The sequence below is a fragment of the Pseudophryne corroboree genome, chromosome 1 (genome assembly GCF_028390025.1).
Source record: "Pseudophryne corroboree isolate aPseCor3 chromosome 1, aPseCor3.hap2, whole genome shotgun sequence".
NCBI classification, from domain to species: domain Eukaryota; kingdom Metazoa; phylum Chordata; class Amphibia; order Anura; family Myobatrachidae; genus Pseudophryne; species Pseudophryne corroboree.
Window position 1 is genome coordinate 796,522,033 of NC_086444.1, and position 16,811 is coordinate 796,538,843.

Consider the following 16,811-nt stretch of genomic DNA (forward strand, 5'->3'; position numbering starts at 1 on the left):
ACCTAGTGTATGGCCAGCTTTACTCTCTCTGCACGTTGATTTTGCTCTAGAGCTAACTTTTTTGATTGGATAACTAATCTGAATAACCCCCATTATTTATGAAATTATTTATTAACAGTTTCTTATTAAGCGCAGCATATTCCAAGCATTGCTGAGGACTTGTACTACAGAGCAAAATAATGATTACTGCAGGTCTAAAACAAAAAGGATATTTAGCTTTAGTGGTGAGAAGACGTCCTAAAATAAGCAATTCTTGAAATGTGTGTGTGTGTGTGTGTGTGTGTGTGTGTGTGTGTGTGTGTGTGTGTGTGTGTGTGTGTGTAAGAAAGTTCCCAAAGCCTTAACATTGCCACTCCAGTGTCATGTACTCTACTGCAAGCTCCACTCACATGTCCAGCTGAATCACTCAGTTCCAGCCAGTGTACAGATCAGCATACATTTCTTTTCCATCAGTTAAAGAAAAATGGAAAGAGTTGGAATAGATTCTAATGGTCCCATTATATTTGGACTTAATAGGAGTTATAGATAGAATATTTGGGGTCAAATAGGTGTTCTGTTTTTTTTCTGTTTTTAATTTTTATTTTATTTCAAAATAATAGATACCGTAACCATTTCACAGTTGTCTTCAGGGACCTGTAGGCTCTGGTGTAATATGTGCAATTTATTTTGTAGTCAGAGCTCAAGGTTTAGGAGTGTGTCTTGCTGTAATAAATAATAAAAATAAATAAAAAAATAAAAAATATTACTTACATGAAAACCAAAAACAGGAGATCCACAGCCATTAGGTGGTGCAGGTTTGTAGCCATAACGTGGAACTGGCTTTGAACCTGTGGAAAAAAAACAAAAACAAAAAAAAAACCAGACATATTTTTACATGAATTATATAATATAACACACTTATGGGGATATTCAACTCGCTCCAACAATTTCGGAGCTATCAAATTTACACCGCTGTGTATTCAATTACGTGCTGTTTTTGGCCATTTTTAAGGGATTTTCGCCAATGCCTTTTCACTTTTTTTTCCTTTTAGTGAGAAGGCATTAGCGAAAAATGGCTCAAAATCGGCACAGATATGAAAACTTGGATTCACCTAGGAGAAAAATCAGCCCACGTTGACTACCTCCCTTCATACAAAAAAAAAAAAAAAAAAACACAACAACCTGTAACTAGTTCCCCTACTTTGTATATGGGGGGACAGACAATAATAAAAACTGACCAGCTACTCATGCTACCGATTGGGGTCTCCTTTGCTTGGTGAAACCTATACACCTATAAACTGTATGGCTTCCACAGACACTTCTAAAGCCATATCAGTTATTGCCTAAAGGGGGGGCAGGAGAATCAGTGATCTGATAAATATTCCATCTGGATATATTTACGGCACGCAGATGTAAGATACATTATCTAAACAAGATCTTTATTTATATTGCATTGGAAGGCAGATAATATGGGAACATGGTTTCATTCCACTGAGAAGATAAGGCAGACAAGAAGTAAGTTGAATTATTAATAACCAACCATCACAGCATTTAAATATTAATTTTATAAAACATGTTTTGCTTAGCAAGCTAACAAAACAATACAAATTTGAATCTGTCCAGAACTCTCCACCTGCCGTTTCTCAAATCTTTATGGTGTGTACACACGGTGAGATATTTTCTCACGATTTTGACTATATAGTCAAAATCGTAAGTAAAGTTAGTGCAGATCGCAAGCTGAAAGTCACCTTGCGATGCCGATGCGCGGTCCCATGCGGTTGGCATCGCAAACCTAGATAGACTATGCAGGCAGTCAATTTTGATCATCTCATAGAAAAGATAGTCAAAATTGACACTTAGCCAAAATCACACATAGTTGGTATCGCAAGCAGTCATTATATGCTTGCGATGCCGACCTAGCCCCTGTCGCATAGTGAGAATCTGGGTTAGCCCAAATCTCACAATGTACACACACACACACACACACCTTACTGAGGGATTTAAAGCAGCATCAGAAATAAATGCTACATTTTGCTAGTTTAACATTTCTGCTATAAATCCGTCTTACTAAATATACTCTATTGTGTTAATTCAATCAGGCACAAGAGGGAGGATTTCAATATGTTTCAACTGACACAATCAATTGTAACATCAAATCCCTTAATAGTGAATATTTGGTTGTAATATAAAACTTAAAACTTGTTCAAATCAATGTTTAACATTACACTACCAGTTTCATAGTAGAAAAACCATAAAATTACACAATCCTGGGCTGAACTCATGCTGAGAGATAAACAACACAACTTTTTATCATAAAGAGAATTTGATCACATATAATAAGATTTTACTCACCGGTAAATCTATTTCTCGTAGTCCGTGGATGCTGGGGACTCCGTAAGGACCATGGGGAATAGACGGCTCCGCAGGAGACTGGGAACATCTAAAGAAAGCTTTAGGACCATCTGGTGTGCACTGGCTCCTCCCCCTATGACCCTCCTCCAAGCCTCAGTTAGGACACTGTGCCCGGAAGAGCTGACATAATAAGGAAGGATTTTGAATCCCGGGTAAGACTCATACCAGCCACACCAATCACACCATATAACTCGTGATAGGAACCCCGGTTAACAGTATGATAACAATGGAACCTCTGAATAGATGGTTTGCAATAACAACCCGATTTGTGTAACAATAACTATTTACAAGTATTGCAGACAATCCGCACTTGGGATGGGCGCCCAGCATCCACTACGGACTACGAGAAATAGATTTACCGGTGAGTAAAATCTTATTTTCTCTGACGTCCTAGTGGATGCTGGGGACTCCGTAAGGACCATGGGGATTATACCAAAGCTCCCAAACGGGCGGGAGAGTGCGGATGACTCTGCAGCACCGAATGAGAGAACTCAAGGTCCTTCTCAGCCAGGGTATCAAATTTGTAGAATTTTGCAACGTGTTTGCCCCTGACCAAGTAGCAGCTCGGCCAAGTTGTAAAGCAGAGACCCCTCGGGCAGCCGCCCAAGATGAGCCCCCTTCCTTGTGGAATGGGCTTTTACAGATTTAGGCTGCGGTAGTCCCACCGCAGAATGCGCAAGCTGAATAGTGCTACAAATCCAGCACGCTACAGTCTGCTTAGAAGCAGGAGCACCCAGCTTGTTGGGTGCATCCAGGATAAACAGCGCGTCAGTTTTCCTGACTCCAGCCGTCCTGGAAATATAATTTTTCAGGGCCCTGACTACGTCCAGTAACTTGGAATCCTCCAGGTCCCTAGTAGCCGCAGGCACCACAATAGGTTGGTTCAAGTGAAAACCTGATACCACCTTCGGGAGAAAGTGAGGACGAGTCCTCAACTCTACCCTATCAATATGGAAAGTCAGGTAAGGGCTTTTTTATGACAAAGCCGCCAATTCTGACACATGCCTGGCCGAAGCCAGAGCCAACACATGACCACTTTTCATGTGAGATATTTCAAATCCACGGTTTTAAGTGGCTCAAACCAATGTGATTCCAGGAACTCCAAAACCACATTGAGATCCCAAGGTGCCACTGAGGCACAAAAAATGGGCTGAATATGCAGCACTCCCTTACAACGTCTGAACTTCAGGCGGACATCCTTCCTGGCTTTGATCAGGATAAGAATGACTTCCTCCGGAATGCCTTTTTCACTCAGGATCCGGCGTTCAACCGCCATGCCGTCAACGCAGCCGCGGTAAGTCTTTGAACAGACAGGGCCCCTGCTGCAGCAGATCCTGTCTGAGTGGCAGAGGCCATGGGTCCTCTGAGATCATCTCTTGAAGTTCCGGGTACCAAGCCCTTCTTGGCCAATCCGGAACAATGAGTATAGTTCTTACTCCTCTTTTTCTTATTATTCTCAGTACCTTGGGTATGAGAGGGAGAGGAGGGAACACATAAACCGACTGGTACACCCGTGGTGTCACTAGAGCGTCCACAGCGATCGCCTGAGGTTCCTTTGACCTGGCGCAATATCTTTTTTATTGAGGCGGGACGCCATCATGTCCACCTGTGGTCTTTCCCAACGGTTTACCAGCATTTGGAATACTTTTGGATGAAATCCCTATTCGCCCGGGTGGAGTCTGCTGCGGAAGTCTGCTTCCCAGTTGTCCACTCCCGGAATGAACACTGCTGCCAGTGCTACCACATGATTTTCCGCCCAACGGGGAATCCTTGTGGCTTCTGCCATTGCCCTCCTGCTTCTTGTGCCGCCCTGCCTGTTTACATGGGCGAGCACCGTGATGTTGTCTGATTGGATCAGTACGGCTGGTTTTGAAGCAGGGGCCTTGTTTGGGTTAGGGCCTTGTAAATGGCTCTTAGCTCCAGAAAAATAAGAATTTACTTACCGATAATTCTATTTCTCGTAGTCCGTAGTGGATGCTGGGAACTCCGTAAGAACCATGGGGAATAGCGGCTCCGCAGGAGACTGGGCACAAAAGTAAAGCTTTAGGACTACCTGGTGTGCACTGGCTCCTCCCCCTATGACCCTCCTCCAAGCCTCAGTTAGGATACTGTGCCCGGACGAGCGTACACAATAAGGAAGGATTTTGAATCCCGGGTAAGACTCATACCAGCCACACCAATCACACCGTATAACTTGTGATCTGAACCCAGTTAACAGTATGATAACAGAGGAGCCTCTAGAAAAGATGGCTCACTACAACAATAACCCGATTTAGTTAACAATAACTATGTACAAGTATTGCAGACAATCCGCACTTGGGATGGGCGCCCAGCATCCACTACGGACTACGAGAAATAGAATTATCGGTAAGTAAATTCTTATTTTCTCTGACGTCCTAGTGGATGCTGGGAACTCCGTAAGGACCATGGGGATTATACCAAAGCTCCCAAACGGGCGGGAGAGTGCGGATGACTCTGCAGCACCGAATGAGAGAACTCCAGGTCCTCCTCAGCCAGGGTATCAAATTTGTAGAATTTAGCAAAACGTGTTTGCCCCTGACCAAGTAGCTGCTCGGCAAAGTTGTAAAGCCGAGACCCCTCGGGCAGCCGCCCAAGATGAGCCCACTTTCCGTGTGGAATGGGCTTTTACAGATTTTGGCTGTGGCAGGCCTGCCACAGAATGTGCAAGCTGAATTGTACTACAAATCCAACGAGCAATAGTCTGCTTAGAAGCAGGAGCACCCAGCTTGTTGGGTGCATACAGGATAAACAGCGAGTCAGATTTTCTGACTCCAGCCGTCCTGGAAACATATATTTTCAGGGCCCTGACAACGTCTAGCAACTTGGAGTCCTCGAAGTCCCTAGTAGCCGCAGGCACCACAATAGGTTGGTTCAGGTGAAACGCTGAAACCACCTTAGGGAGAAACCGAGGACGAGTCCTCAATTCCGCCCTGTCCGTATGGAAAATCAGATAAGGGCTTTTACAGAATAAAGCCGCCAATTCTGACACGCGCCTGGCCCAGGCCAGGGCCAACATCTTTAAGTGGTTCAAACCAATGTGACTTTTGGAACCCAAAAACTACATTGAGATCCCAAGGTGCCACTGGAGGCACAAAAGGAGGCTGTATATGCAGTACCCCTTTTACAAACGTCTGCACTTCAGGGACTGAAGCTAGTTCTTTCTGGAAGAAAATTGACAGGGGCGAAATTTGAACCTTAATGGACCCCAATTTCAGGCCCATAGACAGTCCTGTTTGCAGGAAATGTAGGAATCGACCCAGTTGAAATTCCTCCGTCGGGCCTTACTGGCCTCGCACCACGCAACATATTTTCGCCAAATGCGGTGATAATGTTTTGCAGTTACATCCTTCCTGGCTTTGATCAGGATAGGGATGACTTCATCCGGAATGCCTTTTTTCTTCAGGATCCGGCGTTCAACCGCCATGCCGTCAAACGCAGCCGCGGTAAGTCTTGGAACAGACAGGGTCCTTGCTGGAGCAGGTCCCTTCTTAGAGGTAGAGGCCACGGATCCTCCGTGAGCCTCTCTTGAAGTTCCGGGTACCAAGTCCTTCTTGGCCAATCCGGAGCCACGAATATAGTGCTTACTCCTCTCCATCTTATAATTCTCAGTACCTTGGGTATGAGAGGCAGAGGACGGAAAACATACACTGACTGGTACACCCACGGTGTTACCAGAGCGTCTACAGCTATTGCCTGAGGGTCCCTTGACCTGGCGCAATACCTGTCGAGTTTTTTGTTGAGGCGGGACGCCATCATGTCCACCTTTGGTTTTACCCAACGGTTTATAATCATGTGGAAGACTTCTGGGTGAAGTCCCCATTCTCCCGGGTGGAGGTCGTGTCTGCTGAGGAAGTCTGCTTCCCAGTTGTCCACTCCCGGAATGAATACTGCTGACAGTGCTATCACATGATTTTCCGCCCAGCGAAGAATCCTTGCAGCTTCTGCCATTGACTGCTTCTTGTGCCACCCTGTCTGTTTACGTGGGTGACGGCCGCGATGTTGTCCGACTGGATCAACCCGGCTGACCTTGAAGCAGAGGTCTTGCTAAGCTTAGAGCATTGTAAATGGCTCTTAGCACCAGGATATTTATGTGAAGTGATGTCTCCAGGCTTGACCATAAGCCCTGGAAATTTCTTCCCTGTGTGACTGCTCCCCAGCCTCGCAGGCTGGCATCCGTGGTCACCAGGACCCAGTCTTGAATGCCGAATCTGCGGCCCTCTAGAAGATGAGCACTCTGCAACCACCACAGGAGGGACACCCTTGTCCTTGGTGACCGGGTTATCCGCTGATGCATCTGAAGATGCAACCCCGACCATTTGTCCAGCAGGTCCCACTGGAAAGTTCTTGCGTGGAATCTGCCGAATGGGCTTGCTTCGTAGGAAGCCACCATTTTTCCCAGAACCCTTGTGCATTGATGCACTGAGACTTGGCTCGGTTTTAGGAGGTTCCTGACCAGCTCGGATAACTCCCTGGCTTTCTCCTCCGGGAGAAACACCTTTTTCTGGACTGTGTCCAGAATCATCCCTAGGAACAGAAAACGAGTCGTCGGAACCAGCTGCGATTTTGGAATATTGAGAATCCAACCGTGCTGTCGCAACACTACCTGAGATAGTGCTACACCGACCTCCAACTGTTCCCTGGATCTTACCCTTATCAGGAGATCGTCCAAGTAAGGGATAACTAAAACTCCCTTCCTTCGAAGGAGTATCATCATTTCGGCCATTACCTTGGTAAAGAGACGGGGTGCCGTGGACCATCCAACGGCAGCGTCTGAAACGGATAGTGACAGTTCTGTACCACAAACCTGAGGTACCCTTGGTGAGAAGGGTAAATTGGGACATGAAGGTAAGCATCCTTGATGTCCAGAGACACCATGTAGTCCCCTTCTCTTGAATTTGAACCTCTGTATGTAAGTGTTCAAAGATTTCAGATTTAAAATCGGTCTCACCGAGCCGTCCGGCTTCGGTACCACAACAGTGTGGAATAATACCCCTTTCCCTGTTGCAGGAGGGGTACCTTGATTATCACCTGCTGGGAATACAGCTTGTGAATGGCTTCCAAAACTGCCTCCCTGTCTGCTTGTAAAGCCCCAGCGTCATGCTGAGGGCTTGGCAGAGGCGGGAGAGGGCTTCTGTTCCTGGGAACTGGCTGATTTCTGCAGCCTTTTTCCTCTCCCTCTGTCACGGGGCAGAAATGAGGAACCTTTTGCCCACTTGCCCTTATGGGAACGAAAGGACTGCGCCTGATAATACGGCGTCTTCTTATGTTGAGAGGCGACCTGGGGTAAAAAACGTGGATTTCCCAGCTGTTGCCGTGGCCACCAGGTCTGAAAGACCGACCCCAAATAACTCCTCCCCTTTATAAGGCAATACTTCCATATGCCATTTGGAATCCGCATCACCTGACCACGGTCGTGTCCATAACCCTCTTCTGGCAGAAATGGACAGCGCACTTACTCTTGATGCCAGTCGACAAATATCCCGCTGTGCATCACACATATATAGTAATGCATCTTTTAAATGCTCTATAGGCAATAATATACTGTCCCTATCTAGGGTATCAATATTTTCAGTCAGGGAATCCGACCACGCCAACCCAGCACTGCACATCCAGGCTGAGGCGATTGCTGGTCGCAGTATAACACCAGTATGTTGTGTAAATACATTTTAGGATACCCTCCTGCTTTCTATCAGCAGGATCCTTAAGGGCGGCCATCTCAGGAGAGGGTAGAGCCCCTGTTTTGACAAGCGTGTGAGCGCTTTATCCACCCTAGGGGGTGTTTCCCAACGCACCCTAACCTCTGGCGGGAAAGGATATAATGCCAATAACTGTTTAGAAATTATCCGTTTTTTTTATCGGGGGAAACCCACGCTTCATCACACACCTCATTTAATTTCTCAGATTCAGGAAAACTACAGGTAGTTTTTCCTCACCGAACATAATACCCCTATTGGTGGTACTCGTATTATCAGAAATGTGTAAAACATTTTTCATTGCCTCAATCATGTAACGTGTGGCCCTACTGGAAGTCATATTTGTCTCTTCACCGTCGACACTGGAGTCAGTATCCGTGTCGGCGTCTGTATTTGCCATCTAAGGTAAAGGGGGCTTTAGAGCTCCTGACGGCCTATGAGACGTCTGGACAGGCACAAGCTGAGTAGCCGGCTGTCTCATGTCAATCACTGTCTTTTGTAAAGAGCTGACACTGTCATGTAATTCCTTCCAACAGTTCATCCACTCAGGTGTCGACCCCCTAGGGGGTGACATCCCTATTACAGGCAATTTGCTCCGCCTCCACATCATTTTCCTCCTCATACATGTCGACACAAACGTACCGACACACAGCACACACACAGGGAATGCTCTGATAGAGGACAGGACCCCACTAGCCCTTTGGGGAGACAGAGGGAGAGTTTGCCAGCACACACCAGAGCGCGCGAGATATATATATATATATACACACAGGGATATCCTTATATAAGTGTTTTTCCCCTTATAGCTGCTGTATTGTTTATACTGCGCCTAATTAGTGCCCCCCTCTCTTTTTTAACCCTTTCTGTAGTGTAGTGACTGCAGGGGAGAGCCAGGGAGCTTCCCTCCAACGGAGCTGTGAGGGAAAATGGCGCCAGTGTGCTGAGGAGATAGGCCCCGCCCCTTTCTCGGCGGCCTTTTCTCCCGTTTTTCAGTGTAATCTGGCAGGGGTTAAAATTCATCCATATAGCCCTGGGGGCTATATGTGATGTATTTTCGCCAGCCAAGGTGTTTTTATTGCTGCTCAGGGCGCCCCCCCCTAGCGCCCTGCACCCTCAGTGACCGAAGTGTGAAGTGTGCTGAGGAGCAATGGCGCACAGCTGCAGTGCTGTGCGCTACCTTGGTGAAGACAGGATGTCTTCTGCCGCCGATTTTCCGGACCTCTTCTTGCTTCTGGCTCTGTAAGGGGGCCGGCGGCGCGGCTCTGGGACCGGACTCCATGGCTGGGCCTGTGTTCGATCCCTCTGGAGCTAATGGTGTCCAGTAGCCTAAGAAGCCCAATCCACTCTGCACGCAGGTGAGTTCGCTTCTTCTCCCCTTAGTCCCTCGATGCAGTGAGCCTGTTGCCAGAAAATAAAAAACCTAAAACTAAACTTTTCACTAAGCAGCTCAGGAGAGCCCCTAGTGTGCACCCTTCTCGTTCGGGCACAAAAATCTAACTGATGCTTGGAGGAGGGTCATAGGGGGAGGAGCCAGTGCACACCAGGTAGTCCTAAAGCTTTACTTTTGTGCCCAGTCTCCTGCGGAGCCGCTATTCCCCATGGTCCTTACGGAGTTCCCAGCATCCACTAGGACGTCAGAGAAATTTATGTTAAGTGAAATCTCCTGTTTGGACCACAGTCCTCGGAATTTCACTCCCTGTGCGACTGCACCCCAGCCCCGAAGGCTGGCATCCGTGGTCACCAGGACCCAGTCCTGTATTCCGAATCTGCGGCTCTCTAGTAGATGAGCCCTCTGCAGCCACCACCGCAGCGACACCCTGGTTCTTGCCGACCGGGTTATCCGCTGCTGTATCTGGAGATGGGACCCGGACCATTTGTCCAACAGGTCCCACTGGAAATTCCTTGCGTGGAACTTTCCGAATGGAATTGCTTCGTACGAAGCTACCATTTTTCCCAGGACTCGTGTGCATTGATGTACCGACACCTGTCCCGGTCTTAGGAGGTTTCTGACTAGAGATGACAACTCCTCGGCTTTTTCCATTGGAAGAAACACTTTTTTCTGGTCTGTTTCCAGAATCATTCCCAGGAACAGAAGACGTGTCGTCGGGACCAGCTGTGACTTTGGAATTGAGAATCCAGCCTTGCTGTTGCAGCACTTCCCGAGAAAGTGCTACCCCCTTACCAACTGTTCCTTGGACCTCGCCTTTATCAGGAGATCGTCCAAGTACGGGATAATTAAAACTCCCTTCTTGCGAAGGAGTATCATCATTTCGGTCATTACCCTGGTAAAGACCCTCGGTGCCGTGGATAATCCAAACGGCAGCGTCTGGAACTGATAGTGACAGTCCTGTACCACAACCTTGAGGTACTCCTGGTGAGGAGGATAAATGGGCACATGCAGGTAAGTATCCTTGATGTCCAGAGAGACCCTGTAATCCCCCTCGTCCAGGTTCGCAATAATCGCCCTGAGCGATTCCATCTTGAACTTGAATCTTTTGTTATATGTGTTCAAGGATTTTAAATTTAAGATGGGTCTCACCGAACCGCCCGGTTTCGGTACCACAAACAATGTGGAAAAGTAACCCTTTTCCTGTTGAAGGAGGGGTACCTTGATAATCACTTGCTGTGAATACAGTTTTTGGGTAGCCACCAACACTGCCTCCCTGGCAGAGGGAGTTGCCGGTAAGGCAGATTTTAGGAAACGGCAGGGGGGGAGACGTCTCGAATTCCAGCCTGTACCCCTGAGATACTGTTTGAAGAACCCAGGGATCCACCTGTGAGAGCCCACTGTGCGCTGAAATTTCTGAGAGGGGCCCCCACCGTACCCGGGTTCGCCTGAGCAGCCCCAGCGTCATGCTGTGGACTTACCGGACGCAGGGGAGGACTTCTGCTCTTGGGAACTAGCTGTGTGCTGCAGCTTTTTCCCTCTACCTTTTCCTCTTGGCAGAAAAGATGAGCCTCTAGCCCTCTACTTTTCTGGGGCCGAAGGGACTGTACCTGATAATACAGTGCTTACTTTTGCTGTGGGGTAGCTTGTGGCAAAAGTTTTGATTTCCCAGCCGTAGCTGTGGAAATGAGGTCTGAAAGACCATCCCTAAACAGTTCCACCCCCTTATAGGGCAAACTTCCATGTGCCGTTTTGAATCGGCATCGCCCGACCATTGCCGAGTCCATAACCCCCGTCTGGCGGCAATGGTTTTACATATCGCTTATTAGTGATGCCAGCCGGCAAATATCCCTCTGTGCATCACGCATGTATAAGACAGCGTCTTTTATATGCTCTATTTTCAGCAAAATATTGTCCCTATCTAGAGTATAAATATTATCCGACAGGGAATCTGACCACGCAGCTGCCGCACTGCACATCCATGCCGAGGCAATAGCAGGTCTCAATATAATGCCCGTGTGTGTGTATATAGCTTTAAGGGTAGTTTTCTGCTTTCTATCAGCAGGTCCTTCAGGGCGGCCGTATCCGGAGACGGTAGTGCCACCTTTTTTAATAAGCGTGTAACCGCTTTATCTACCCTAGGGGGTATTTCCCAACGTGACCTATCCTCTGGCGGAAAAGGGTACGCTGCTTAGAAATTATCAATTTCTTATCGGGGGAAGTCCACGCTTCCTCACACACCTCATATCAATTCCTCAGATGCAGGAAAACTACTGGTAGTTTTCTGTCACCAAACATAATACCCTTTTTTGTGGTACCTGGGGTATTATCAGAAATGTGTAATACATTTTTCATTGCCTCAATCATGTAACGGGTGGCCCTATTGGAAGGTACACTAGTCTCATCGTCGTCGACACTGGAGTCGGTATCCGTGTCAACATCTGTGTCTGCCATCTGAGGTAGCGGGCGTTTTAGAGCACCTGATGACATTTGAGACGCTTGGACAGGCACAAGCTGAGCAGCCGGCTGTCCTAGGTCATCAAACCTTTTATGTAAGGAGTTGACACTGTCACGTAATTACTTCCATAAGTCCATCCACACCGGTGTCGACCCCGCAAGGGGGTGACATCCCATTCACAGGCATTTGCTCCGCCTCCACATCATTAATGTCGACACAGCAGTACCGACACACAGCACACACACACAGGGAATGCTCTGACAGAGGACAGGACCCCACAAAGCCCATTGGGGAGACAGAGGGAGAGTATGCCAGCACACACCAGAGCGCTATATACCACAGGGATATCACTATACAGAGTGTTTTCCCTTATAGCTGCATAATATATTTATACTTTGCCTAATTTGTGCCCCCCCTCTCTTTTTAACCCTTTTCTGTAGTGCAGGACTGCAGGGGAGAGCCAGGGAGCGATCCCTCCAGCGGAGCTGTGAGGGAAAATGGCGCCAGTGTGCTGAGGGAGATGGCTCCGCCCCTTTTTCGGCAGGCTTTCTCCCGCTATTGTAAAAGTTCTGGCAGGGGTTAATAAACACCTATATAGCCCCTGGGGCTATATATGGTGTCAGTTCGCCAGCCAAGGTGTTAATATTGCTGCTCAGGGCCCCCCCCCCCCCCCCAGGGCGCCCCCCCCCCCCCAGGGCGCCCCCCCCCCCAGCGCCCTGCACCCATCAGTGACCGCAGTGTGTAGTGTGCATGAGGAGCAATGGCGCACAGCTGCAGTGCTGTGCGCTACCTTGGAGAAGACAGAAGTCTTCAGCCGCCGATTTTCCGGACCTTCTTGCTTCTGGCTCTGTAAGGGGGACGGCGGCGCGGCTCCGGGAACGGACGACGAGGTCGGGTCCTGTGTTCGATCCCTCTGGAGCTAATGGTGTCCAGTAGCCTAAGAAGCCCAAGCTACCACCACTTAGGTAGGTTCGCTTCTTCTCCCCTTAGTCCCTCGGTGCAGTGAGCCTGTTGCCAGCAGGTCTCACTGAAAATAAAAAACCTAACATATACTTTCTTCCTAGGAGCTCAGGAGAGCCCCTAGTGTGCATCCAGCTCAGCCGGGCACAGAAATCTAACTGAGGCTTGGAGGAGGGTCATAGGGGGAGGAGCCAGTGCACACCAGATAGTCCTAAAGCTTTCTTTAGATGTGCCCAGTCTCCTGCAGAGCCGTCTGTTCCCCATGGTCCTTACGGAGTCCCCAGCATCCACTAGGACGTCAGAGAAAGATAAATTTTATCACACATTTATATACATATATATATATATATACACACACACACACATACATATATATATATATATATATATATATATATATATATATATATATATATATATATATATACATACACACTTGTACTTTCAGCATAAACCTTGTAATACACCAATGTAATCTGCAGTGCTGTACAGAGATACAATACAACATATGGTACGGTGACACGTAATCCGGGGTTTGCACTACAGCACTGAGTTAGAAACCCCTACAGTAGCTACCAATTTCAAATTAGTTATGATCAAACTACTGCAAATTATATAATAAAAGCAGATTACTGGTTGCTATAGGTTACTGCACATTTATATATAGAAAAATGTAACTTCCTTGACCAGACAGTATATCCAAACGGAAAATGGTTTAAGATAGATAGATAGATAGATAGATCATATAAATCATGCAGCATCCAGGTGATTACCATCTCTGCATTTATACTGGCAGAGCCCATCTTCCCCTCCTAGCAGGTCCAAGGCAGCGTTCAGGTACATGTCAATCTTGTGTACCCCGTTCCTAATGGACTTCAGCGTCATCCTCCAGTCCGGGGTCTCGGGCTGTTGGTAGGACTGGTGGGCAGCTGCCAGCGGCAACCAGCAGAATAACGCGGCGACCAAGGGGAGCGGCAGCCAGGGGCCCATGGCCAGCGGTAGCGCTACAGCTGTGTAAAGTCAGTGGGGAAAGCAGAGGCAGCTCAGGAGCCCGGTGCATGGGGGGGAACCAGAGCTCAGTGCTCTGCTAGAGCCGGCCTGGTGACTGCTGCTAGTGGCTGAGGGCAGCACGGATGGGAACCCATTCTCTGTCTGCGGCTCACACGGCACGGGGGCCCATGCTCACTGCTGGCAGCACCTACGGATGATGATGACTGGCAGCTCGCTGCTGCTGGCAGGTGTCCCAGTATCCTCTCCTGTAACTGTTATTGTATTTGGTGACATCATCACTGTGGGACGTGTCTGTATCTCGTGACTGCCTTGCCGGAAGGGACTAGTTCCCCTTCCGTAGATGTGAGCCGGTGACGTCACAGGCCATGTGACCAGACCATGTGACTCACACACTGCAGCGTTTCTTGGCGCGCACTTCAAATTGAGTTAGCTATTGTGACAGGTAACAAATTTTCTTCTATAGAGCTGTGGAACAGAGCAAATTAGGCACATGGAGGGAGCAGGCTGCAGCGGGAAGGGGCACGGAGCACCTGGGTGGCAGAGGAGGGAGACACGGAGCACTAGGGGACCAGGCTGCAGGGGGCACGGAGCACTTGGGGAGCAGCGGTGGAGGGCACGGACCACCTGGGGAGCAGGGGAGGGGAGCACTAGGGGCCAGGCTGCAGGGGGGGAAGGAGCACCTGGGGTGCAGCAGTGGGAGGCACGGAGCACTTAGGGCACAGGCTGCAGCGGGGCACAGAGCACTAGGGGACCAGGCTGCAGGGGGTCATGGAGCGCTTGGGGAGCAGTGGAGGGCGTCACGGAGCACTTGGGGAGCAGGTCGGAGGGGGCACGGAGCATTTGGGAGCAGGCTGCATGGGGATCACGGAGCACTTGTGGAGCAGGGGAGGGGGGCACGGAGCACCTGGGGAGGGGGACACAAAGCTCTTGGGGAGCAGGCTGCAGGGGGAGCACGGAGCCTTTGGGGAGCAGGCTGCAGGGGGAGCACAGAGCCTTTGGGGAGCAGGCTGCAGGGGGGGCACGGAGCTCTTGGGCAGCAGGCTGCAGGGGGGGCACGGAGCACTTGGGGAGCAGCGGAGGAGGACACGGAGCACTAGGGGCCAGGCTGAAGGGGGGCAAGGAGCAGTGGTGGGGGGCATGGAGCACTTGGGGAGCAGGGGAGTGGGGCACGGAGCGCTTGGGGAGCAGGCTGCAGGGGAGGGGGGCATGGAGCACTTGGGGAGGGGGGCACGGAGCACTTGGGGAGCAGGCTGCAGGGGAGTGGGGCACGGAGCGCTTGGGGAGCAGGCTGCAGGGGGGGCACGGAGCTCTTGGGGAGCAGGCTGCAGGGGGGGCACGGAGCTCTTGGGGAGCAGGCTGCAGGAGGGCACGGAGCACTTGGGGAGCAGGCTGCAGGGGGGCACGGAGCACTTGGGGAGCAGGCTGCAGGGAGGCACGGAGCACCTGGGGAGCAGGGGAGGGGGGCACGGAGCACCTGGGGAGGGGGACACAGAGCTCTTGGGGAGCAGGCTGCAGGGGGGCAAGGAGCAGCGGTGGGGGGCACGGTGCACTTGGGGAGCAGGCTGCAGGGGGGCACGGAGCACTTGGGGAGCAGGCTGCAGGGGGGCATGGAGCACTTGGGGAGCAGGCTGCAGAGGGGCACAGAGCACTTGGGGAGCAGGCTGCAGGGGAGTGGGGCACGGAGCGCTTGGGGAGCAGGCTGCAGGGGGGGCACGGAGCTCTTGGGGAGCAGGCTGCAGAGGGGGCACGGAGCTCTTGGGGAGCAGGCTGCAGGGGGGCACGGAGCTCTTGGGGAGCAGGCTGCAGGAGGGCACGGAGCACTTGGGGAGCAGGCTGCAGGGGGGCACGGAGCACTTGGGAAACAGGCTGCAGGGAGGCACGGAGCACCTGGGGAGCAGGGAAGGGGGTCACGGAGCACTAGGGGACCAGGCTGCAGGGGGGGCATGGAGCTCTTGGGGAGCAGCGGAGGAGGACACTGAGCACTAGGGGCCAGGCTGCAGGGGGGCAAGGAGCAGCGGTGGGGGGCACGGGTAGTCTCTTCCGCCTTGCCAGCTTTTACCCTGACACCCACACAGGACACATCCACACTGCTCACAGGCAGGCGGGGCAAGGAACCCACAGGAGAAGGACTATGGGCGGGGCTTTCCATATGCGCGCACGCATAGCCCTAGAGGGCTCTGGGATTAGCTGACCGCTGAGTATGACTGAAAGAGAAAGTCTACTTTCACTATATGTATCTTGATACTGTATAAACAAGTGGGGCAAAATATACAGTTCATAGCTGCCACATACCTCCCAACATGACCCTCTCCAGGAGGGACCCAATGCTCTGCTTCTGGACTTTTCTCCTAATTTGTGATTGCCGTCACCTGTGTTGAACAGGTCAGTGGATAAGAAACGTGTTTCAGCACAGGTGATGGCAATCATAAATTAAGAGGAAAGTCCAGGAGCAGAGCATGGCATGCTGTCCCTCCTGGAGAGGGGCATGTTGGGAGGTATGCTGCCAGCTGTGTCTAATTCATGCTTGCCTGCCTGACCCGCTCCATGAGGGAGAAAATGCTCTGTTCCTGGACTTTCCTGTTAATGTATGATTGCCATCACCTGTGGTGAAACACCTTTCTCTAACGTCCTAAGTGGATGCTGGGACTCCGTAAGGACCATGGGGAATAGCGGCTCCGCAGGAGACTGGGCACAACTAAAGAAAGCTTTAGGACTACCTGGTGTGCACTGGCTCCTCCCACTATGACCCTCCTCCAGACCTCAGTTAAAATTCTGTGCCCGGCCGAGCTGGTTGCACACTAGGGGCTCTCCTGAGCTCCTAGAAAGAAAGTATAGTTTAGGTTTTTTATTTTCAGTGAGATCTGCTGGCAACAGACTCACTGCTACGAGG

The 16,811-nt window shown here is 50.2% G+C and overlaps 1 protein-coding gene across 1 annotated transcript in view; it reads right to left on the reverse strand.

Annotated features, from left to right (window-relative positions):
• The window catches only part of PLA2G12A (phospholipase A2 group XIIA), a 33,285-nt gene extending 17,250 nt beyond the window's left edge, over positions 1-16,035 (reverse strand). The window contains exons 1-3 of the mRNA XM_063918758.1: positions 15,966-16,035; positions 13,684-14,229; positions 751-827 (exon numbers count right to left, since the gene is read on the reverse strand). Coding sequence (XP_063774828.1) covers positions 751-827; positions 13,684-13,900 — 294 coding nt within the window. The 5' untranslated portion in view covers positions 13,901-14,229; positions 15,966-16,035. The remainder of the gene's footprint in view (positions 1-750; positions 828-13,683; positions 14,230-15,965) is intronic.
• Positions 16,036-16,811: the final 776 nt, after the last annotated feature.